This window comes from Pristiophorus japonicus, chromosome 12, assembly GCF_044704955.1.
Source record: "Pristiophorus japonicus isolate sPriJap1 chromosome 12, sPriJap1.hap1, whole genome shotgun sequence".
NCBI lineage: Eukaryota > Metazoa > Chordata > Chondrichthyes > Pristiophoridae > Pristiophorus > Pristiophorus japonicus.
The window spans coordinates 162,250,156-162,275,401 of record NC_091988.1 but is presented as its reverse complement, the minus strand read 5'-3'; the positions used below and the strand labels follow the sequence as shown (position 1 = coordinate 162,275,401).

The following is a 25,246-nucleotide window of genomic DNA, read 5'->3' as shown; positions in this document are numbered from 1 at the left end:
CATTGACCTGAAATGTTAACTCTGTTTCTCTCTCCACAGATGCTGCCTGACCTGCTGAGTATTTCCAGCATTTTCTGTCTTATTTCAGATTCCAGCATCCGCAGTATATGCTTTTATATGTTTCGCTAAAGTTGTTTACAGTCCCTTTCTCAGTTAACCATGCTCTTTATTTTTGACTGATCTGCGAATTGTGATATTGTGTTTCCTATGCCCAAGCCCAACTCAGTTATATTTATCTTGAAAAGAGCAATTGCCCCAACATTGTCCCCTGGGGGAGTGCCACTGTTTACATCACTCTTGTCTGAAAAACCTCCATTAACCACTTCTGTCTGTTTCTGTCCATTAGTCAGCTATGTATCCACGCTACGACATTCCCTTTAAAACTGTGTCCTTCATTTTATCAAATGCCTTTCAAAAATCCAAACACACAACATCCACTGCATTTCCTTTATTAACGCACTCTGATATTTGGTCAAAGAACTATTTTATCAGACATGAGTTGTCTTTTACAAATCTGTTCTGGCAGTCCTTAATTAACTCATGTCTTTTTGAGTGAGTATGAATTTTATTCCAATTTATGATTGGTCTATAGTTACCCAGCTTTTCCCTTTCTCCCTTCTTGAACAGAGATGCGGGCTAAGTCCCTGTTATTTTCTCTCTGATTTCCCTGCATATTTTAGAATGCAGATGTCCAGGGCCCAGTGCCTTTTCCACTTAGAGTACCACCTACTTTTTCAGTTTTACTTCCTTATCTAATTGCTCCACTTCCTCCCTTTCATTTTCATTTAATATCTTCACCATTCCTTCATCCTCTGTGGCAGCCTCTTCTTTTTCATTTCGAATAGCCTTCCCCCCTTCATTAACTATTCTTTTAATGCTTTTTAAAAAAAATTGTTTACTATTACCCAATATGTAATCTGCCAGGCTTTCTTCATGCTCTCTTTTTATCCTTTTTGGCACCCTTTCTACATTTTCTACTTGATTTTCTTTTGTACTATTAGCCATGGATTTGCCATATCCATCTTTTTAAAGTCTCATTTTAATTTTAATTTCTCTGCTTTAATTGCTTTCTCCAGAGTCCTGAGCCAGTTGGTAGGACAGTTCAAACTTAATCATGGGGATTGATTTTAAAGCACAGCTATTATGTTATTTCATGGTAGAATTACTACAATATAAAAGAAAATAAGTTAGGGATATCAGCAGAAAACAGTGCAGAGTGCCTACACCTACTATTACATCACCAAAAATATCTATAGGCTATGCCATACCTAGCTGTTAATAATAATAACTTTTAGTTATATAGCGCCTTTAACATAGTAAAACGTCCCAAGGCGCTTCACAACAGTGTTACAGACAAACAAATAAATTTGGCACCAAGCCACAGAAGAAATTAAGGCAGATGCTCAAAAGCTTGTTTAAAAAGGTAGGTTTTTAACGAGCATCTTAAAAGGAGGAAAGGGCTAGAGAGAAGGAGAGGTTTAGGAAGGGGGTTCCAGAGCTTAGGGCCCAGGCAGCTGAAGGCACGTCCACCGATGGTTGAGCAGTTATAATGAGGGATGTTCAAGAGGCCAGAATTTGAGAGGCGCAGACATGTTGTGGGATTGTGAGGCTGGAAAAGATTACAGAGATAGGGAGGGGCAAGTCTATGGAGGGATTTGTAAACAAGGATGGGAATTTTGAAATTGAGGCGTTGTTTAATTGGGAGCCAATGTAGGTCAGAAAGCACAGGGGTGATGGGTGATCTTGACTTGCTGCGGGTTAGTACACGGGCAGTTGAGTTTTGGATGACTTCAAGTTTACGTAGGGTAGAATGTGGAAGGCCGGCCAGGAGTGAGTTGGAGTCTAGAGGTAACAAAGGCTTGAATGAGGGTTTCAGCAGCAGAAGAGCTGAGGCCTGGGCCTGAGGCAGGCAATATTACAGAGGTGGGAAAAGGCGGTTTTAGTTATGCCATGGATATGTGGCTGAAAACAAATTTCAGGGTCAAATATGACACCTAGGTTGCGAACAGTCTTGTTCACCCTCAGATTGATGCTAGGGAGAGGATTGGAGTCAATGGTTAGGGAACGCAGTTTGTGGCAGGGACTAAAGATAAAGGCTTAGGTCTTCCTAATATTTAATTGAAGAAAATTTCTGCTCATCCAGTACTGGATGTCGGACAAGCAATCTGACAATTTAGAGACCAAGCAGGGGTCGACAGAAATGGTAGCGAGGTAGAGATGGGTGTTGTCAACGTACATGTGAAAACTGACTCCGTGTTTTCGGATGATATTGCCAAAGGGCAACATATAGATGAGAAATAAGAGGGGACCAAGGACAGATTTTTGGAGGACACCAGAGGTAACGATGCCGGAGTGGGGAGAAGCCATTGCTGGAGGGAACTGGTTACACAGGCTCCATCAGCATTAAGACAGTAACAGATTTGTGCCATCAAATGTAAGGACACCTGTTGTCAACTTCCTACTTAGGGATGGGATTACCAAGTGACACATAGGGTCATCAGCCTCAACCTCCACCTCCTTCCAGGCTAGCATAGAGATTATCTGCAGTTTCAGCCACACATGCATCAAACAGGTGATTGATGCTCAGCTCAACATGACCAGAACTTTCATCTCCCTTCTCACACATTAGTATCAGGAGCATGACACGGTCACCACATGTCATTGCATGGCCGCACTTCCCAAAGTAGATAGGTCAATGAAAGCAGCCACATGGCCAGCACAGGTAGCAAGTTCCTGCTTCTCCCTTGACGCCTCCACTTGCTCCTCCTCACCTGTGCACTGTGACTCACTTGGTGCTATCTGTGTTGGGGCCTGAACAATTCACCATATTTATTAATGACTTAGATGATGGCATAGAAAGCCACATATCCAAGTTTGCCGATGACGCAAAGATAGGTAGCATTGTAAGCAGTGTGCATAGAAACATATTACAAAGAGATATTAATAGATTAAGCAAATGGGCAAAGCTGTAGCAAATGGATTTCAATGTAGGCAAATGTGAAGTCATCTACTTGGTACCTAAAAAGGATTGAAGAGAGTACTTTCTAAACAGTGAAAAGCTAGAAATAATGGAAGTCCAAAGAGATTTGTGGGTCCATATACATAGATCATTAAAATCTCATGAACAGGTGCAGAAAATAATCAAATGGCAAATCGAATTACTTTAAGTTCCTCACTCTCATTAGCCCCTTGGTTCCCCCCTAACTAGGGCTGTAGACAGGGCTTTAAAATAAAATGTGGGGGAGGGATCAGATGAGGGGAAATGTAGAAATCTGAAGAGAAAAGTAAAGGCAATGGAGCAGAGTAGTGATTTAGGTAAAGATAAGCAGAGTGTGACAGGAAGGGACAGAGAATCTAATGGTAAACGTGCATTAGTGAATAAGGTAAAAGCAGGGAATAATGGTAAAAAGTTAAATTAAAGATTCTTTAACTGAATGCACCAAGCATTCATAACAAGGTAAATGAATTAGTGACACAAATAGAGATAAATGGCTTTGATCTAATAGCCATTACAGAGACGTGGTTGCAAGGTAACCAAGGTTGGGAACGAAATATTCCAGGGTACTTGATGTTTAGAAAAGACAAGCAGAAAGGAAAAGTAGGGGGTAGCTCTGATACATAGGATTACATACATAGGATATACGGCAAAGCAACAGGCCATTCGGCCCAACCAGTCCTTGCCGTCATTTATGCTTCACTCGAGCCTCCTCCCGTCTTTCCTCATCTAAATCTATCCACATAACCCTCTAATCCCTTCTCCCTCATATGCTTATCTAGCCTCTGTACTAGATGCTTAAATGCATCTGTACTATTTGCTTCAACCAATCCCTGTGGTAGCGAGTTCCACTCTTTGGGTAAGGAATATTCTTCTGAATTCCCTATTGGATTTCTTGGTGACTATCTTAGATTGATGGCTTCTAGTTATGCTCTTCGCTACAACAAGAATGGAAATTCTATCTGTATCCACTCTATCAAAACCTTTCATAATTTTAAAGACCTCTATTAGGTTACCCCTCAGCCTTCTTTTTGCAAGAGAAAAGAGACCCAGCCTGTTCATCCTTTCCTGATATGTATACCCTCGCATCACCCTCTCCAATGCCTCTGTATCCTTTTTAATAATATGGCAACCAGAACTATACTCAGTACTCTTAAATGTGGTCTAACCAAGGTTCAATACAGGTTTAGCATAACTTGCATACTTTTCAATTCTATACCTCTAGAAATAAACCCTAGCACTTGGTTTGCTTTTTTTATGGCCTTGCTAACCTGTGGCGCAACCTTTAGCGATTTGTTTATTTGTACTCCAGGATCCCTTTGTTCCTCTACCCCACCTAGACTACCACCCTCCAAATAATGTGATAATAATTGATGACATAAGGTCAGTAGTGAGAAAGGATCTTGGCTCAGAAGATCAGGAAGTAGAATCAGTATGGATGGAGATAAGAAATAACAAGGGGCAGAAAACACAGGTGGGAGTAGATTATAGACCCCCAAACAATAGCTATAACATTGGACAGAATATTAAGCAACAAATAAAAGGAGCTTGTAACAAAGGTAATACAATAATCATGAGGGAATTTAATCTTCATACAGGCTGGGCAAATCAAATTTGCATAGTCTGAAGGATGAGTTCATGGAATGCATTTGAGGCAGTTTCTTAGAACAATACATCATGGAACCAACCAGGGAATAGGCTAAATTAGATCGTATTGTGTATTGAGACAGGCTTAATTAGTAATATCATAGTAAAGGATCCTTTGGGGAAGAGTGAGGATTTCACATTGCGATTGAGAGTGAAATAATTCAGGTGGAAAAGAGAGTCTCAAACTTAAATAAAGCCAATTACAGAGGTGTGAGGGGCGAGTTAGATAAAGTCCATTAGGAAACTAGATAAAAAGTTATGGTGGTAGATAAGCAGTGGCAAACATTTAAAGAAATATTCCAAAATTCTCAATGACTATAAGAAATAGGAGCAGGCGTACGCCATTCAGCCCTTTGAGCCTGCTCTGCAAATATACATTCCATTGAGAAATAAAAACTCCACAGGAAAAGTGATCCATCTGTGGCTGACTAAAGAAGTGAAGGATTAGGTTAAAAGAAGGGGCTTATAATGTTGCGAAGAATAGTAGTAAACCTGAGGATTGAGAGAGCTTTAGAAACCAGCAAAGGATGACCAAAACTTTGATTAAAAAAGAACATAGAATATAGAAACATAGAAACATAGAAAATAGGTGCAGGAGCAGGCCATTCAGCCCTTCTAGCCTGCACCGCCATTCAATGAGTTCATGGCTGAACATGAAACTTCAGTACCCCCTTCCTGCTTTCTCGCCATAACCCTTGATCCCCCGAGTAGTAAGGACTTCATCTAACTCCCTTTTGAATATAACTCCCTTTTGAATATATGAGAGTAAACGAGCAAGAAATATTAAAAAAAAATTGTAAGAGCTTCTACAATATGTAAAAAAGGAAGAGAGTAGCAAAAGTAAGCGTTGGTCCCTTCGAGGCTGAGACAGGTGAAATTATAATGGGGAATAAGGAAATGGCAGAGACTTTAAACAGATACTTTGTATCTGTCTCCACAGTAGAAGACACAAAAAGCATACCAAAAATAGTGGGGAACCAAGTTAATGAGAGTGAGGAACTTAAAGTAATTAATGTTAGTAGAGAAAACGTACTTGAGAAACTAATGGGACTAAAAGCCAACAAATCTCTTGGATCTGATGGCCTTCATCCTATGGTTCTAAAAGAATTGGCAACAGTGAATGCATTAGTTTTGATCTTCCAAAATTCCCTAGATTCTAGAACGGTCTCAGTGGATTGGAAGGTAGCAAATGTTCAAGAAAGGAGGGAGAGAGAAAACCGGGAACTACAGGCCAGTTAGCCTGATATCAGTTGTCAGGAAATTACTGAACTCCATTATTAAGGAAGTGGTAACAGGGCACGTAGAAAATATTAAGATGATTATGCAGAGTCAACATGGTTTTATGAAAAGGAAATCATGTTTAACAAATGTATTAGAGTTTTTTGAGGATGTAACTAACAGGGTAGATAAAGGGGAACCAGTGGGTGTAGGTTTGGATTTCCAAAAGGCATTCGATAAGGTGCCACATAAAAGCTTATTACACAATATACGGGATCATAGGGCTGGGAGTAATATATTACCATGGTTAGAGGATTAGTTAACGGACAGAAAACAGAGACAAGGGATAAACGGGTAATTTTCAGGTTGGCAGGCTGTAATTAGTGGGGTACTGCAAGGATCAGTGCTTGGGCTTCAGCTATTTACAATCTATATTAATTACTTAGATGAAGGAACCGAGTGCAATGTATCCAAGTTTGCTGATGGTACAAAGCTAGGTGGGAAAGTAAGCTGTGAGGAGGACACAAAGAGCCTGCAAAGGGATAGAGACATGTTATATGAGTGGGCAATAACTTGGCAGATGGAGTATAATGTGAGGAAATGTGAGGTTATTCACTTTGACATGAAAAATAGAAAAACAGAATAGTTTTTCAATGGCGAGAAACTATTAAATGTTGGTATCCAGAGATATTTGTGTGTCCTTGTATAGGAAACACAGAAAGCTAGCATGCTGGTACAGCAAGCAATTAGAAAGGCAAAACAGATACACCGCTTTGGGTACTGTTGAGGGGGATGACTCATCGGTGGGAGCAGCAGCAGCCAAGTTCATGGCACAGTGGCTGGTTCTGCTGCACAGGAGGGCAGGAAAAAGAGTGGGAGAGCTATAGTGATAGGGGATTCGATTGTAAGGGGAATAGATAGGCATTTCTGCGGCTGCAACCGAGACTCCAGGATGGTATGTTGCCTCCCTGGTGCAAGGGTCAAGGATGTCTCGGAGTGGGTGCAGGACATTCTGAAAAGTGAGGGTGAACAGCCAGTTGTCGTGGTGCATATAGGTACCAACGATATAGGTAAAAAATGGGATGAGGTCCTACGAGACGAATTTAGGGAGCTAGGAGCTAAACTAAAATATAGGACCTCAAAAGTAGTAATCTCACGATTGCTACCCGTGCCACGTGCTAGTCAGAGTAGGAATTGCAGGATAGCTCAGATGAATATGTGGCTTAAGGAGTGGTGCAGAAGGGAGGGATTCAAATTCCTGGGATGTTGGAACCGGTTCTGGGGGAGGTGGGACCAGTACAAACCGGAAGGTCTGCACCTGGGCAGGACCGGAACCAATGTCCTAGGGGGAGTGTTTGCTAGTGCTGTTGGGGAAGAGTTAAACTAACATGGCAGGGGGATGGGAACCTATGCAAGGAGACAGAGGGAAATAAAATGGAGGCAGAAGCAAAAGATAGAAAGAAGAATAGTAAAAGTGGTGGGCAGAGAAAGCCAAGGCAAAAAACAAAAAGGGCCACATTACAGAAAAATTCTAAAGGGCAAAGTGTGTTCAAAAGACAAGCCTGAAGGCTCTGTTCCTCAATGCGAGGAGTGTTCGGAATAAGGTGGATGCGTAGATGCAGTTAACGGATATGATGTAATTGGCATCACGGAGACATGGCTCCAGGGTGACCAAGGCTGAGAACGCAACATCCAGGGGTATTCAACATTTAGGAAGGATAGGCAGAGAGGAAAAGGAGGTGGGGTGGCATTGCTGGTTAAAGAGGAAATTAATGCAACAGTAAGGAGGGACATTAGCCTGGATGATGTGGAATCGGTATGGGTGGAGCTACGGAATTCCAAAGGGCAGAAAACGCTAGTGGGAGTTGTGTACAGACCACCAACCTCACTACAGTAGTAGTGAGGTTGGGGACAGCATCAAACAAGAAATAAGGGATGTGTGCAATAAAGGTACAGCAGTTATCATGGGCAACTTTAATCTACATATTGATTGGGCTAACCAAACTAGTAGCAATGCGGTGGAGGAGGATTTCCTGGAGTGCATAAGGGATGGTTTTCTAGACCAATATGTCGAGGAACCAACTAGAGGGCAGGCCATCCAAGACTGGGTGATGTGTAATGAGAAGGGACTAATTAGCAATCTTGTTGTGCGAGGCCCCTTGGGGAAGAGTGATCATAATATGGTAGAATTTTTTATTAAGATGGAAAGTGACACAGTTAATTCAGAGACTAGGGTCCTGAACTTAAGGAAAGGTAACTTCAACAGTATGAGGTGTGAATTGGCTAGAATAGACTGGCAAAGGATATTTAAAGGGTTGCCGGTGGATAAGCAATGGCAAACATTTAAAGATCACATGGGTGAACTTCAGCAATTGTACATCCCTGTCTGGAGTAAAAATAAAATGGGGAAGAAGGCTCAACTATGGCTAACAAGGGATATTAAGTATAGTATTAAAGCCAAGGAAAAGGCATATAAATTGGCTAGAAAAAGCAACAAACCTGAGGACTGGGAGAAATTTAGAATTCAACAGAGGAGGACTAAGGATTTATTAAGAGGGGGACAATAGAGTATGAGGGGAAGCTTGCAGGGAACATAAAAACTGACTGCAAAAGCTTGTATAAATATGTGAAGAGAAAAAGATTAGTGAAGACAAATGTAGGTCCCTTGCAGTCGGATTCAGGTGCATTTATAATGGGGAACAAAGAAATGGCAGAACAATTGAACCAATAATTCACGAAGGAAGACACAAATAACCTTTTGAATGTACTAGGGGACAGTGGGCCTAGTGAGAAGGAGAAACTGAAGGATATCCTTATTATGCAGGAAATTGTATTCGGGAAATTGATGGGATTGAAGGCCGACAAATGCCCGGGTCCTGATAGTCTGCATCCCAGAGTACTTAAGGAAGTGGCCCTAGAAATAGTGGATGCATTGGTGATCATTTTCCAACAGTCTATCGACTCTGGATCAGTCCCTATGGGCTGGAGAGCAGCTAATGTAACACCACTTTTTAAAAAAGGAGGGAGAGAGAAAACGGGTAATTATAGACCGGTTAACCTGACATCAGTAGTGGGGAAAATGTTGGAATCAATCATTAAGGATGAAATAGCAACGCATTTGGAAAGCAGTGACAGGATCAGACCAAATCAGCATGGATTTATGAAAGGGAAATCATGCTTGAAGAATCTTCTGGAATTTTTTAAGGATGTAACTTGCAGAGTGGACAAGGGAGAACCAGTGGATGTGGTGTATTTGGACTTTCAAAAGGCTTTTGACAAGGTCCCGCACAAGAGATTGGTGTGCAAAATCAAAGCGCATGGTATTGGGTGTAATGTACTGACGTGGATAGAGAACTGGTTGGCAGACAGGAAGCAGAAAGTCGGGATAAACGGGTCCTTTTCAGAATGGTAGGCAGTGACTAGTGGAGTGCTGCAGGGCTCAGTGCTAGGACCCCAGCTCTTTACAATATATATTAACGATTTAGATGAAGGAATTGAGTGTAATATCTCCAAGTTTGCGGATGACACCAAACCTGGTGGTGGTGTGAGCTGTGAGGAGGACGCTAAGAGGCTGCAGGGTCACTTGGACAGGTTAGATGAGTGGGCAAATGCATGGCAGATGCAGTATAATGTGGATAAATGTGAGGTTATCCATTTTGGTGGCAAAAACACGAAGGCAGAATATTATCTGAATGGCGGCAGATTAGGAAAAGGGGAGGTGCAACGAGACCTGGGTGTCATGGTTCATCAGTCACTGAAAGTGGGCATGCAGGTACAGCAGGCAGTAAAGAAGGCAAATGGTATGTTGGCCTTCATAGCTAGGGGATTTGAGTATAGGAGCAGGGAGGTCTTGCTGCAGTTGTACAGGGTCTTAGTGAGGCCTCACCTGGAATATTGTGTTCAGTTTTGGTCTCCTAATCTGAGGAAGGATGTTCTTGCTATTGAGGGAGTGCAGCGAAGGTTCACCAGACTGATTCCAGGGATGGCTGGACTGTCATATGAGGAGAGACTGGATCAACTGGGCCTCTATTCATTGAAGTTTAGAAGGATGAGAGGGGATCTCATAGAAATGTATAAGATTCTGACGGGACTGGATAGGTTAGATGCGGGAAAAATGTTCCCGATGTTGAGGAAGTCCAGAACCAGGGGACATAGCCTTAGGATATGGGGTAGGCCATTTAAGACTGAGATGAGGAGAAACTTCTTCTCACAGAGAGTTGTTAACCTATGGAATTCCCTGCCACAGAGAGTTGTTGATGCCACTTCATTGGATATATTCAAGAGGGAGTTAGATATGGCCCTTACGGCTAAGGGGATCAAGGGGTATGAAGAGAAAGCAGGAAAGGGTACTGAGGGAATGCTCAGCCATGATCTTATTGAATAGCGGTGCAGGCTCGAGGGGCCGAATGGCCTACTCTTGTACCTATTTTCTATGTTTCTATGTTTCTATATTTCAATGTTTCTATGTTGTCCTTTATAGCAAGGAGATTGGACTTTAAGAGTCAGGAGGTCTTACTACAATTGTACAGGGCTTTGGTGAGACCACACCTGGAGTACTGGACACAGTTTTGGTCTCCTTATCTGAGAAAGGACATAAATGCTTTAAAGGCAGTGTAATGAAGGTTCACTAGATTGATCCCTTGGATGAGAGGGTTATCTTATGAGGAGAGGTTGAATAAATTGGACCTGTATTCTCTGGAATTTAGAAGAATGAGGGGTGATCTTATTGAAACATATAAGATTCTGAGGGGGATTGACGGAGTAGATGCTGAGAGGTTGCTTCTGTTGGCTGGAAAGTCTAGAACTGGGGGGCATAGTCTCAGGATAAGGGGTTGGCCATTTAAGACCAATGAGGAGGAATTTCTTCACTCAGAGTTTTGTGAATCTTTGAAATACTCTACCCTAAAGGGCTGTGGATGCTGAGTCACTGAGTATATTCAAGGCTGAGATAGATAGATGTTTGGACCCTGGGGGAATCAAGGAATTGAGGTTCAAGATCAGCCATGATCTTATTGAATAGTGGAGGAGGCTTGAAGAGCCATATGACCTACTCCGGCTCTAAATTCTTATGTTCTTATGCTCTTAAAAATGCTAATTGAATACTGACCTTTATATCTAGAGGACTAGAATACAAGGGGGTAGAAGTTATGCTGCAGCTATACAAAGTCCTAGTTAGACCAAACCTGGAGTTCTGAAGCATAGATTTACCTGAATGACACCTGGACTCCAAAATACAAGGAGAGTTCACACAAACTAAGATTGTATTCCTTGGAGTTTAGAAGATTAAGGGATGATTTGATTATAAAGTTTTCAAGATATTAAGGGGAACAGATAAGGTAGATAGAGAGAAACTATTTCTGTTGGGGAGTCTGGGACTAGGGGAAGTTGTTTAAAAATTAGAGCCAGACCTTTCAGGAGTGAAGTTAGGAAACACGCAAAGAGTGATAGAAATTTGGAACTCTCTTCCGCAAATGGCAATTAATGCTAGATCAATTGTTAATTTTAAATTTGATATGATAGATTTTTCCAACCAAAGGTATTAAGGGATATGGGGCAAAGGCAGGTATATGGAGTTAGGTCACATATCACCCATGATCTCACTGAATGGCAGAATAGGTTTGAGGGGCTAAATGGCTTACTCCTATTCCTTTGTTCCTATCTTTTCAAGCTCACGAACTACCGGGAGAAGGCCTACTCTTTTCATGCGCTTATTTGTAAGGATATCCTAGATGGTCTCTGTAATATAGAACTCCCCTTAGTGGATTACTGCTCCACCTAGTGGACTACTATGGTAATGCAACTGCTGATGTAAATACAATAAAGGATCATGTGACAAGGTCATATGATAACTGTTGGAGCCACCTTGTGTAATGCATGTGTTAGTGATGTGGTAAAGAATATATTACAGCCTCCACCAAGGGAATATAAGGGATCTAATTTTTGTACCCTTTACTCTGCCTTCTTGTCATGTAAACATAGTAGTCTTGCGATGTGCAGGTTGAAGGAGCACAAAGACATGTGTCCTATCTGCAGCCTATCTGTGTCCCAGTAAGTAGCAGTATGTCATGCAGCTAAGCTTATGTGATGATGAATTTATGTATCAAACCTTTGAAAATATGAATGTGTCAAGGCTTTCAACTGTAAGTTGTAGTTTGAATGCGTATCCTACTGAAGTAAGGATATGAATGATCAGCAGTGAAAGAGCTGTCAGACTGTGTGAACACTTGGCAAGAGCTCACAGTAAATCAGTTGACAGACCACATCTTGAAACCTGCATACTGTGCCACTTACTTGGTAAATGGTATTGTTGGGCGGTGTTACTATGGGAGCTTCCTTAAAGTATCATCTTCCACATCTGTTCCTAGGTTTTGTAAGGTAGTGCACACAGCATTGGCCCAGTGTGTCACCTCTTGCCAGGTATGCTGCATTGTTTCCCTCTGGGGAGGGTACTTTCAAGTGCCAAGTAACGCAACCCACCTCATGCAGCGACATCTCCACTCCATTGGCCATCCAGCAAAAAAAAGAAAGACTTGCATTTATGTAAGTACTTTTTGTGACCTCAGGATGTCCTAACTTTACCACAAATGAATGCCTTTTGAAGTGTAGTCACTGTTGTAATGTAGGAAACGCGGCAGCCAATTTTGCGCACAGCAAGCTCCCACAAACAGCAATGAGATAATGACTTGATCATCTGGGGTTTTTTGCGATGTTGGTTGAGGCATTAATATTGGTCAGGACACCGGGGAGAACTCCCCTGCTCTTCTTTGAATTTTCCGTTCACTGGGGCCTGAATTTAACCTCTCATCTGAAAGACTGCACATCTGATTGTGCCTCACTCTTTACTGCACTGGAGTGCCAGCCTAGGTTATGTGCTGAAGTCTCTGATGGTTTGGGAGCTGTACAACTCCCCATTGCTTGCCCACAGAATTAATTTCCATGTTTATTGTGGCTGCCGCTAGCTTTTGACAGGCAATTTCTTTCAAGCCCCAAACGGCTTTTGTAAAGGCTCAAGAATAAAGTTAAAATATTCACAGTTTTTGTAAAGGCTGAAAAATAAAGTTCTCATAAAGGTTGCAACAATTTTTGGCCCCATGCAGGCACCTACTTTAAGCCCTTTAAGGCTAAGCTAAGTATTAAAGAGACATGCAGCTTCCCAATCACTTCTATTGGTGAGCTCCTCACATTAGTGACCTAATGGTCCTCCCATTAGGTTCAATTTAGGCCTAAAGGTTTATTAATTAGGGCTGACCCCAGCAAATCTGATGAGCAACCATTAAGCTTGCTCCAGACTCACTGATTTAATGCTGGAAATGGAAAAAAAAAATCCCCTCTCACGCTTTCCACTGTTACACAGATCTCACACTTCAAGCTTCTATGTGTTAAATATAGATAAGCTATCAGAGCTGGAGCTAAATTGGACTTCAAACTCTGTGAGGAATTCCTAAACATGAATTTGTTTAGACCAGCATTTGAGAAATTGAAAACAGGGGCCAATTAATCTGGATTTAGCATGTTAATTATATTGACATATGAACTGCAAAACTGTACACTTCATTGAAAACTTTGCCAAATTGTTGTAAACCAGAATGATTTGACCTTGAAAAATTGAAGAATTAAAGGTGGTGTGGGGCGGAGAGAAGAGGGGATGATGTCAGCATTCAGATACTCATTTCATTGGAGTGAATAGTATTCTTATCCAATAGGTGACAACTAATAGCTGGAAAAAAGGGACCGATATTCCTGTCGGTAGTGCCTGCGCCAGGTGCTCATAACAGGAAGGAGGGACAGGGCCCCATGATGCCCCCACTTTACATTACCCTGTGATTTCCAGGGTTATACCTAAAGGATTGGATATCGACCTGTGCTTGCAATAGGAGCAGGTTAAAAACTCTGCCTGTACGTTCCTGGACAGGGGAGAGAGGTCAGGAAAATGGGCCCAACATATTTGCACCATTCAGACACCCGGCTTGTACTTCATTTTGTAGCCGTTGTCCATTTTGTTCGTGTGCTCGTTCACCGAACCTACTGTCAGAGGTAAGTTGGATTTATCAATTTGGCTAAGAATTTGCCTCCTTGATATTCATAACAGGATTGTAAATTTGTTAGGGAAGGTTTCCCCTTTACTCAGTCATAATCATAACTGAGTTATTTTAAAATACACAAACAAGTTTCTTTTTTAGAGCATGTTAACAATTTTTCAAGACAAACTCTTCACAGACACATCTACTGTGTGTCTCTGCATAGTAACCAGAGGAATCCTTACTCCTGATGTGTCAAATTCCCTCACAGTCAAATGGAAGTAAACACAGAACAATCCCACATATAACTTACAAACTAGATTAAGGAACGATTGGCTTCTGTGCTCAGTTAGTGAAGAAGCACAGGGGAAGCGACACTCATTTGGTTCCCTTAGATCATGTCTAGCTTCTCCTAGTTAGGTTGGGATCTGGCTCCAGAATTCTGCTGTAATTTTTATATTACTGCGGAGCGATTCCATATAACGCAAAAGCAACGTAACAATGGCAGTATAACTACACCGTGATTCTTTGTCCCATTGGATTTTGTACCTTGACTTGCTTCTTCCTGGCCCCCTCATTGTTTTCAGCCTCTTCGTGCTCCTTGACCCCCTGGGGAAGGTTGGTATAATTGGCCAGACCACTGAGAAGAGACGATACCATCGGGCTGGTATCCATTTCCTCCTGTAAAGCAGCAAAGGCACACCACAAAATGGTGAATTTCAAACAGTGAGACAGCAAATACTACTTTGTGTTTCTGCAATTGATTAGCACTGCACTGACTAATCGATAGCACATTACAAAACCATTCAAATTTAAATGCCATGCTTGCAAAGGCAAAGACTAATAATTTGAATAATATGAAGGCAGTGACCCCAAAATCCAACTTTATGAATAGCTGATTAACCTTTGGCTAGATTTTGGCCCACTCTGACACTATTAGAATTGCAAACCAATACATCAATCTACATTGTGGCAAAATGGGATAAACTGAGAATTTAATAAATTCATCCAGAAAAAAAAATCACAATTTGGGACCAAAATCTGATTCGGGTATTGTGTTGTTCAAAATAAATGTACAGAAATATTATAATTAGTCACGTTGGTGTTTTATATTCTGAGCCTGAGAGCAGCCTATTGTTCTGTGCTGCAACATATTGGGCGCAATTTTGCCCAAAGCCGTTTTTTGGCGTATTGCCAGAGTCACGCCCTAATTTTTTTAGGCCAGAAATACTCCAAAGATATTTGTGCCAAGTTTCCCCGCTGTATTTTTCAAAATTGGCACCACAAAGCCTGTCCAGTCGCTTTGGGGGGTGGAGCCTGCTGTTTGCGGCGAAAAAACGATGCCTCACCTTCTGTGCAAGCGCGAAAACAAAAGGACATTTTTTAGGTTATTCCTAATGATGCACATGCGCAGTACAGCTCACAGTTTGCAATCGGCCATTTTTCAAGAGCCAGTTGTGTGTCTGAGAACGTTGAGTGTTGTGTGAGAACATTGGAAAAATTGGAGCTGCAATACAAGATGCAACACAGTGCAAGGAACAAAAATTGCTTGCAGGATGAAGTGGAGGCACTAGTTACTATGATTGAGGCCAGATGGCAGGAGCTGGGCACCAGCAGAGGTCACATAAAAGTTCCACCCAAAGAAATGAAGAATTACTGGAACCAACTTGCAGCAGATTACTGTGCTATGGTGACCACCCCGAGGTCTGGAGGCCAGTGCAAAAAGAAGTGGCAGGACCTTGGTCAAGTAGTTAGTGTAAGTAATATTTTCATTTATTCAATGCAATTGCAATTGTAATGTAAATGTGACCAGCTGAATATGTCCAACCAAGCAGAAAGGCACCCTCTCTAAAAAGTTGTATTTTCACCTTTGCAGAGGAAGGTGGCATATAATAAAAGGGAAAGAACTCGAACAGGAGGAGGCCTGGAAAATCTGCACCCACTGACACCCTTGGAAGAAAGGGTTGCTGCTTTGATGGGTCCTGCCTGGAGAAAAGCAACCACAACTGCACAAGCTGGGCCCACACTCGAGGGAGAGGGTAAGTCCTGCAAATTCCACAGTCTGGCTTTGCTAAATGTTAAGTACTATGTGGCTAGCCATGCTTCGGTTCATGGGGATGTCTCCATCAGCTATGCTTTGGTTGATGCAATGTGCTATCATTCATCATGGTCCTTCAATCAGCCTGCTTCCTGCGCTGTGTGAGCCACCCTGTCCCCTCCTCTGCTGCTAACCATTTGTCTGTGTTCTGTTATATTTTGCAGAACTTGAGGCCAACCCTAATGATGCAGAAGAATATTCAGACAAGGACGAGCCTGAAGAGGAGAACATCTTCTAATCCCACGTTCCAGACCAAGAGCATGGGGGAAGAGGGGGAGGGGGAGGTGGAGCGGATGGATGAAGCCCCATCTCTTGTACTCACTTTGGAGGAGCCATTGAGTTGCCCCTTCCCTGACTAGCAGTTTGAGTGTTGGTGGGACTTTCCATGGTTTCCCACCGCCCGAGGCTGGGGATTCCAGTGGGATGCAGCAAGGCACACCAAGGGCCCCACTGTCCGAGGCTGTAGGTCCCAGTGGCGGGGTGCAGCAAAGCACACCAAGGGCCCCACCGTCCCAGGCTACGGGTCCCACTGGGATGCTGTGTGAGCCACACCCAGGTAAGGCGGGGAAGGAGAACTCAACCGTGCTCTCCTGAGGTGCAGGATCTAACAGATGTGGTTCACATGATAGCAATGTGTGCAGAGAGCATTGACCTTAAGTGATCACTCCTGGACACCATCAGTGGGGTGGGTAATGAGGTATCGGGACTGTTGGGAGAAGTAACAGCACTCTCACGAGAAATGGGAATGATGTCCGGGACCATGAGTGAGGGAATATCTCAGTCAGCTGAAACCATGTCAGTGACCATGAGGGAGGGAATGTCACAGATAGTTCAAACACTCTCAGTGAACATGAGGGAGGGAATGTTGCAGATAGTTGAAACACTTATGCTCAACATGTGGGAGAGAATGTTGGAGGTCGTTGAGACACTGTCAGGGCGCATGAGCGATTGCATGTTGGAGTTAGTAACTGCAATAAGGGAACATGCCCAGACCCCCACACCAATCAACTGCCACTCCCATTCCAATCCCCAGAACAGCCTCTGACGAGCCCCAAGCTGGGCTCTCCATGTTGCCACCTGACCCCCGCGCCCCCCCGCCGGCAACAAGTGCGCACTACCTGAGATATTAGAAAGAATAAGCTTGGTACCAACCCCAGAAAGACTGCACCACCGCCTGCAGGCAGGAGTGGACCTTCACCAAGACCAAGCATGGCAGGCGGTCTTAAGAAAGTGGAGGAGAGATGAGTGCAGCCTTTCTTTACGGGACTTTTTTTGACAGACAGCCGCCCATCAAGCCCCGCTGCCCACTGCCTGTACTGCACTTTTTTGACCGACTGGCGACAACCCCACCCCCTGTCAAGCTCCGCTCTCCTCCAGGCCCGAATCATTCCATGTGCATGGTGCCAAGCAGCAGTACCTGAGGCTCCCACTCTCGTCCCCCCCCCGCCACCCCCCGGCCAGTGTGGAACCGATGGCGGCGGTCCTGGGTCTGATGGTGGCAGGAGGGAGGGGGCCTGATGGCGGCAGGCCTGGGGTCGATGGCGGCAAGGGAGGGCTGATGGCAGTGGTCCTGAATCCGATAGCGGCGGGCTTGGGCCCGATGGTGGCAAGGGGGGGGGGGCCTGATGGTAAGAGAGAGGTTGTGGGAGGAGATAGAGGCTGGGGGGAGAGAGAGAGGCTGGGGGGGTGGAAGAGCGAGGGTGGCAGGGGATCGGAGGGGAGAGGGGGAACTCAGGGAAGATAGATCACGTTCTTCCAACCCCCTATAAGGGACATCGTTGAAGTGGATAATATCCAGAAGTCACGAAAATGTCACTATTCACTTCATACCCAATTACCCTGTTAACAATCCGTACACATTGCCCCATCTGGTGGAGGGGGGTGGAGTTGAGGATATACTTGGACGGGTAAGGAACTTTGGCTGGAGGAGGGATGTATTTGGACTGGGTAGGGCACTTTGGCTGGCCCTTGCTGTCTTCTGGGGAGTTCTGTCCTCTGTCGCTTCAGGAAGTCAAAGTGGATCGAGTTACAATTAGCAAAGTCAGTGAGACCTTGGGATGGGCGGTTCCAGTTACTTGGACTTCAAGGGGACCAATCAGAAACAGAGGGTGGAGCATGGCAGCCATTTTGGCGGTACAAATAAATGCGTCCTTTATTTAATCCCATTTTCCTGCCCATTTCCTGTATTATTTTATATTCTTCCTTTCAAACACTTAGCTAATTTCCTTTAAAATGATGTTATAGTCTCTGCCTCAACAGACACTTGTGGTGAAAGAAAGAATGGAGTGTACTGCCATTATCTGTACATTAAATGATTTCCTCAACACATTCAATGAAATTAATAAAGCACGCCCTGCCCTTTCCCAAACACTCCTGACTATCTGTGATCCGCTTTTACCTTTCTAAGTGTTCACTAATTTCATCCCATGCGATGGACTCTAGAGATATACCTACAGTATAGGTAAAAATATTTGGCCTAGAATTTCTGGCGTATCCTTTTTTCCATTTTTGAACATTTGGCACAATTCCTGTTCCCAAAGACATTTGGAAAATGATGGTTAGTGTCTCCCCTATTTACTTTCCAACTTCCTTTATTATTCTGTGATACATACTGTCTAGGCCTGGTGGCCTACTTCTTGGCAGATCTCATCTTTTCTCCTACTCTTTCCAAACTTTGTGGCACCCTATACCTTGGGACATGGCCCTGTACCTAATTTTCTGAGAAAAAAAATTAAATTCACCAAACATGCGCCCGGTTTTTCGGCGTTATTTCACTGTTTTGGGCGAAATATATAGAACTGGGAAATTCGGAGAAGTTTTGCGCCGATGGTTTATAAGTACCATTGGGGAGCAGACTGCTGGCATGCAAGACTCAAAATATTGCTTTTGCCAAAAATTTGGCTCACAGCGCACCCGCAGTTAGGACAAAAACAACTGCCCGGGAAAAACCTGCATTGCAGCCCTTATAACAGCAGTAGGTATGAAGATCTGCAAAAAAATTAAGTTAAAGTTCTTATTGTTTAATTCTTTTGCAGCGATTCGATAGTTAAGAGTCTTGTGAATGTTTTGTGATTTTTTATTTTTTGTTTTTTGCCATTTTTTTTGTGTTTTCCGCCCTCCCAAGGCCTCTCTCGCAGTGATATCGGCCTCGGAGAAAAGCTGCAGAAAATTTACGGTTTGCGCCACAAATCCTCGTGCGACGCCGATTTTTACCACTGGGCGAACTGAAGCCCACATTTTAGACCTCGTAGCGGTAGCGGTGTCATAGCCGAATTTCTAGCCCACATGCTTGCTATCAATTGCAAACACAACCTGACTGAGTCTCAAGCTTTTCAACAGTGGCGGGTTGGATTTCTTGCAGATTAGAGAAACTTAAATATTAACAAGATTACCATGCTAATAATATTGGGTTGATTATTCTCGCCAGAGCCCAGGAGATACTGAGGCCAATTGTACTACCCCTACTGCCACCCTGGCTAATATCAACTAACTCAGCACAGAGGAGCACTTGAGGATTTCAAGAGAAAACTCCTGCAGAATTCACACAGCTTCGCACTGACATTGTTCAAGGATTTTCATAAAATAAGTTCTTCTCATCAATGGGTTCATATCATTAAGCGTCTCTGATACCAATAATGACATTTCAACTGGGTCAAGGGGAACATTTTTGTTACTATGTGGTTTGACTGTAACTAACAAGAACAAAATGGATTTTGTAAAACGAAACAAAATCATTTTAAACATTATTTTATTGCAGAAAAGTGCAATATATATATGTACGTGTCACAGTTTTTAAAGGAAAATAATTTAATTCACTAGGCAGCTATTATGTGAAAAGTGTTAGTAGGTAACTAATTCAGCAATATTAATGTATCCAAAATACATATGTAGAGACTGAATAAATTTTCCATCAAGACTATTGGTGAAACTACGAGCTAAAATAATGTGGAACTATAAATATAAGTAGCTTTTTTGTTGAACAAATCACATTCATCCTGAAACAGCAGTTTAATTATTCATTTTAGCCAGCAAAGTTTTTAATGAGCACACAGAAACATCAGTGAACTGCTACGACTGACTGGCCATTCCTTCTCGTCTTATTTAAATCGAACACAAGTCTCTTCATATAAATGACAAAGCTTATTTGTACTCAAATCTTCTATTTATCTCAGTTAAATGTCCTTCTTCATCAAACATCTGTTTTCTGAAAACAAATTTAGAATTGAATATAGATTCCTCTCGCTAACAGAATGCGTTCTGACAGATAATGAGTACATTACTAAAACACAGTCATCAAAATGTCAAAATCCTGGATCCATCCTTAATGTTATTGGCCCGATTATCTTCCCTTCTATTCATATGAATAGTTCCACGAAATAATGTTGTGAGTTGAATGCCTAATGCAAAGAATGTGGCTGAGAGTTCAACCAATTTTTCTATTTCTCTGCAATTCAATTTGATACTCATCAAGGTGAAGGATGTCAGTGCCAGGGATTGGAATACATTTCAAGTATTCAGTGCCAGCATTTAGCGCTTCCAGCTTAGGTACAGCAAAGTTAGACACCGTCTAAACCTCCTTCTACTCTTCAACAATGACATTCCTTTCCCCGTACTGCACCAGTGGAGCATTTTTCATTTATATAATTTATATTTATATTTTCATAAGAGTAATAGTAATTTAAATACAGGTGTTTTTTCTCTTGCCATTGTGCTCCCACACACTGGTCAAGCTTTCAGATTACATTTCCCTTCCATCTTGGTATCAGTCATCACTCAAAATACTAGCCATACTTAGGGAAGTGGCCCTCGAAATAGTGGATGCATTGGTGGTCATTTTCCAACATTCCATGGACTCTGGATCAGTTCCTATGGATTAGAGGGTAGCTAATGTAACCCCACTTTTTAAAAAAGGAGGGAGAAAGAAAACAGGGAATTATAGACCAGTTAGCCTAACATCGGTAGTGAGGAAAATGCTGGAGTCAATTATTAAAGATGTAATAGCAGCGCATTTGGAAAGCAGTGGCAGGATCGGTCCAAGTCAGCATGGATTTATGAAAGGGAAATCAAGCTTGACAAATCTTCTAGAGTTTTTTGAGGATGTAACTAGTAGACTGGATAAGGGAGAACCAGTAGATGGACTTTCAAAAGGCTTTTGACAAGGCCCCACACAAGAAATTAGTGTGCAAAATTAAGGCACATTGTATGGGGATAATGTATTGACATGGATAGAGAAATAGTTGGCAGACAGGAAGCAAAGAGTGGGAATAAACGTGTCCTTTTCAGAATGGCAGGCAGTGACTAGTGGGGTGCCGCAGGGTTCAGTGCTGGAACCCAGCTATTTACAAAATACATTAATGATTTAGACAAAGGAATTGAATGTAATATCTCCAAGTTTGCAGATGACACTAAGCTGGGTGGCAGTGCAAGCTGCAAGGAGGATGCTAAGAGGCTGCACGGGGACTTGGACAGGTTAGGTGAGTGGGCAAATGCATGACAGATGCAGTATAATGTGGATAAATGTGAGGTTATCCACTTTGGTGGCCAAAACAGGAAGGCGGATTATTATCTGAATGGTGACAGATTAGTAAAAGTGGAGGTGCAACGAGACCTGGTTGTCAAGGTACATCAGTCATTGGAGGTAGGCATGCAAGCACAGCAAGCAGTAAAGAAAGCATATGGCATGCTGGCCTTCATAGCGAGGGGATTTGAGTATAGGAGCAGGGAGGTCTTGTTGCAGTTGTACAGGGCCTTGGTGAGACCACACCTTGAGTATTGTGTGCAGTTTTGGTCTCCTAATCTGAGGAAGGACATTCTTGCTATTGAGGGAGTGCAGCGAAGGTTCACCAGACTGATTCCCGGGATGGCAGGACTGACATATGAGGAAAGACTGGATCGGCTAGGCTTATACTCACTGGAATTTAGAAGAATGAGAGGGGATCTCATAGAAATGTATATTCTGATGGGACTGGACAAATTAGATTGCAGGAAGAATGTTCCCGATGTTGGGGAAGTCCAGAACCAGGGACACAGTCTAAGGATAAGGGGTAAGCCATATAGGACCGAGATGAGGAGAAACTTTTTCACCCAGAGAGTTGTGAACCTGTGGAATTCTCTGCCACAGAAAGTTGTTGAGTCCAGTTCGTTTGGACATATTCAAAAGGGAGTTAGATGTGGCCCTTACAGCTAAAGGTATCAGGGGCTATGGAGAGAAGCCAGGGGTGGGGTACTGAGGTTGAATGATCAGCCATGATCATATTGAATGGCGGTGCAGGCTCGAAGGGCCGAATGGCATGCTCCTGCCCCTATTTTCTATGTTTCTATCTTTCTAACTACCTACATACAATTGATGGATTATCATCATAGGCAGTCCCTCAAACGAGGATGACTTGCTTCCACATGAGTTCTCAGATATTTCAATGAAGGACCCGATGTTCCAGTCCTGAAGTCTAATTAAAGGGTGGAAGATGCCTGTGCGTGGATTTTTTTAACGTGTGGTGACCGTTGCACATTAGCCACCACATGGGCTTGGCAGAGCTCGGCCTTTATCCAGTGGCAAGGGTTAACCAGGACGACTGGAGATCTGCTCTGCTGCATGGACTGAGTGCACACACATATCGCAGTGTGAACTGGCCCGTGCTGCCCCTGGGCCCTCGGCTCTTCTGGGCCCCGTACCCTCATTTGCCACACCTCCGTCACTGATCTCTCGCCGCTCATCCACCACAAACATCCGCCGCACCTCCGCCACGATCACCCACCAAATCTCAGCCATGATCCATCATCATTCCTCCACCCCGATCACTCGTCACATGTTTGCCATGACCTTCCCGCTCCTCCGCTGTACCAAGGCTCCGCCGATGCTTCTGCCCATGCTCCAAATGGTGATCTGGGTCCTGATGATGTCACCCAGTCGCCCACCTCAAAGCTGTCGCACATTCGTGTCGGCTCGCGCTGAAAGCTGCAGTGACATGCTCCAGCTCTTACACTCCCGACCTGCGTTTATTATCCCTCCGTACCTTCCCTGAGAAGGGGGTGGTGGGCTTTCTGCTTGAACCACTGAGTCCTTGTGCAGATGGCACTTCCACAAAGGTGTCAGGGAAAGAATTCCTAGATATTGACCCAAAGGATATCCGGATGTTCCCTCGGGCAAAGGTCAGGAAAATGGGCCCCCCTGGAGTATACACGCCTAACTAATGAGGAAGAAGAAAATTAACACACGTTCATCGTGGGCTGTATGACCATGATGTTGAGGATGATTGTAACAGACCCACAAACTTTCCTTTTCTGGATTAATGAATAAATGTTAAAATCCCAAAATTCATAAAAACATAACGATGATAATCTGACAGATTTAATCTTCAGGACAGAATTTCAAATCAACTGAGGCAACAACCATCTCTTCTATTATTTATATTCTATGTGAGTCAACATTGAAATAGTTTCTCTCTCGTGGTGCTCATTATATTTATACCCTCAGCCAATCAGCCTTGTGTCAGGCCACCTCAACTAAAACCATTCGTTAACATATATTCAGCCAAAGCCAATGTATTTCCTTCACTTGTACATTTGCTACTCTCATTTTGCTCAATCACTAATTACCTGACCATGCCCTCCTGTCTGCACTGACGGGAGTTACTATATAGCAATCAGGAGTTGGAAGCCTGACAGCAATTGTTGTTACCAGCTGTGGCCTTGGATGACATCACTTAACTCAGCACTGATCAAAAATCAAATCTGGGTCCCTCTGGTTTCATACCACACCATGTGATGATGCTGTACCTTGATGCAAATTCTTTGATCATGTCCAAGCATTTCTTTAGCACTCGGAGTTTCTAGGGGAGCCTTTTTTATCATTCATTCTTGGGATGTGGACATCACTGGCAAGGTCGACATTTATTTCCCATTTCTAGTTGCACTCAGAAGGTGATGGTGGGCCACTGCAGTCTTGTTGTTCATTATAGCGGTTTCATACAATTGAGTGGCTGGCACTTCAGAGGGCTGTTAAGAGTCAACCATGCTGCTGTGGGACTGGAGTCACATATAAGCCATATTGAGTAAGGATATCAGATTTCTTTACCTAATGGACATTAGGGATATTACGACAATTCAACAGCTTCTTGGTCACTTTTACTGATACCAGCTTTTTATTTAAAACTGAATTAAAATTCTCAATTTGGGGTTTGGGACCATATCCTCTGGATTAGAAGTCCAGTAACATATCCACTCTATTACCATACCCGATGTATCCAGAGCATAACTTCTGTCCACCACGACCTGAGATGAGGAGGATTCCTTCTCTCAGAGGGTTGTAAATGTGTGGAATTCACTGCGCCAGAGAGCTGTGAGTCATTGAGTATATTTAAGGCGGAGATAGACAGATATTTGAGCGATAAGGGAGTAAAGGTTTATGGGGAGCGGGCAGAGAAGTGGAGCTGAGTCCATGATCAGATCAGCCATGATCTTATTGAATGATAGAGCAGACTCGAGGGGCCAAATGGCCTACTCCTGCTCCTATTTCTTATGTTCTTATGATCTTAAATTAGTTCACTGGGTCAGAATGGGAGGGGGTTGGGGGTGGAGTATCTCTAGGCTGGGAGTTCCTGTATTCCTGACCTTAGCGGGATCTGGAGTAAGGTTGGAGGGTGGCACTCCCAGTAAAATGAGACACCTTGGCCTCTAGAAGAGTAAAAGTGGGCCCCACTCTATGGCCAGAATCTGCCCAGTCCTGTGAGTGCGAGTTTGGAGGTGGGCCCGCTGTCAAAATGGCTGTGATTGACAGCGGGTCGGGATGCAGCTCTAAACCCTACTCAGTGTGAGTTTCTCAACTGTCATATCTGCGTTCAGATCGCAGACCCAACAGCCAGCCGGGAGACAGATAATTTACATAATTAAAAAGGTACTTAAATGGTAGTTAAGATGGTTAAAAGCAGGACACTTACAATTTTACCAACATTTTTATGGGTTTGCCGTGCCTTGGGTTTCAGGTCAGGTAAGTGGAGTTGGGGTTTCTGTGACTCTCCATCACTTTGGCAAGTTGACAGCTGCAGAAATGGTATAAAAGCTACCATTTTGCAGTTGTTCGCTTCCCAATGTCAGAAGCTGAAGCCTTCAGGATTTGGAAGAGACTTTTGAGCTGTATGGAGGTTGGAAATGTTTGCAATGAACTCTCTATTCACTGTCATCTCCTTGGAGCAACCTACTTCGCCATTGACAGATCGCTTATGTCATCTCAACTTCACCTGCCATCTATTCCAGCAGCATCGGTGCCCTTGA

The 25,246-nt window shown here is 43.2% G+C and overlaps 1 protein-coding gene across 1 annotated transcript in view; it reads right to left on the bottom strand.

Moving 5' to 3' along the window:
* Positions 1 to 25,246, bottom strand: part of LOC139277521 (solute carrier family 12 member 5-like) — a 1,462,676-nt gene that overhangs the window by 457,770 nt on the left and 979,660 nt on the right. The window contains exon 3 of the mRNA XM_070896072.1: positions 14,428 to 14,559. Within this exon, the coding sequence (XP_070752173.1) occupies positions 14,428 to 14,559 (132 nt within the window). The remainder of the gene's footprint in view (positions 1 to 14,427; positions 14,560 to 25,246) is intronic.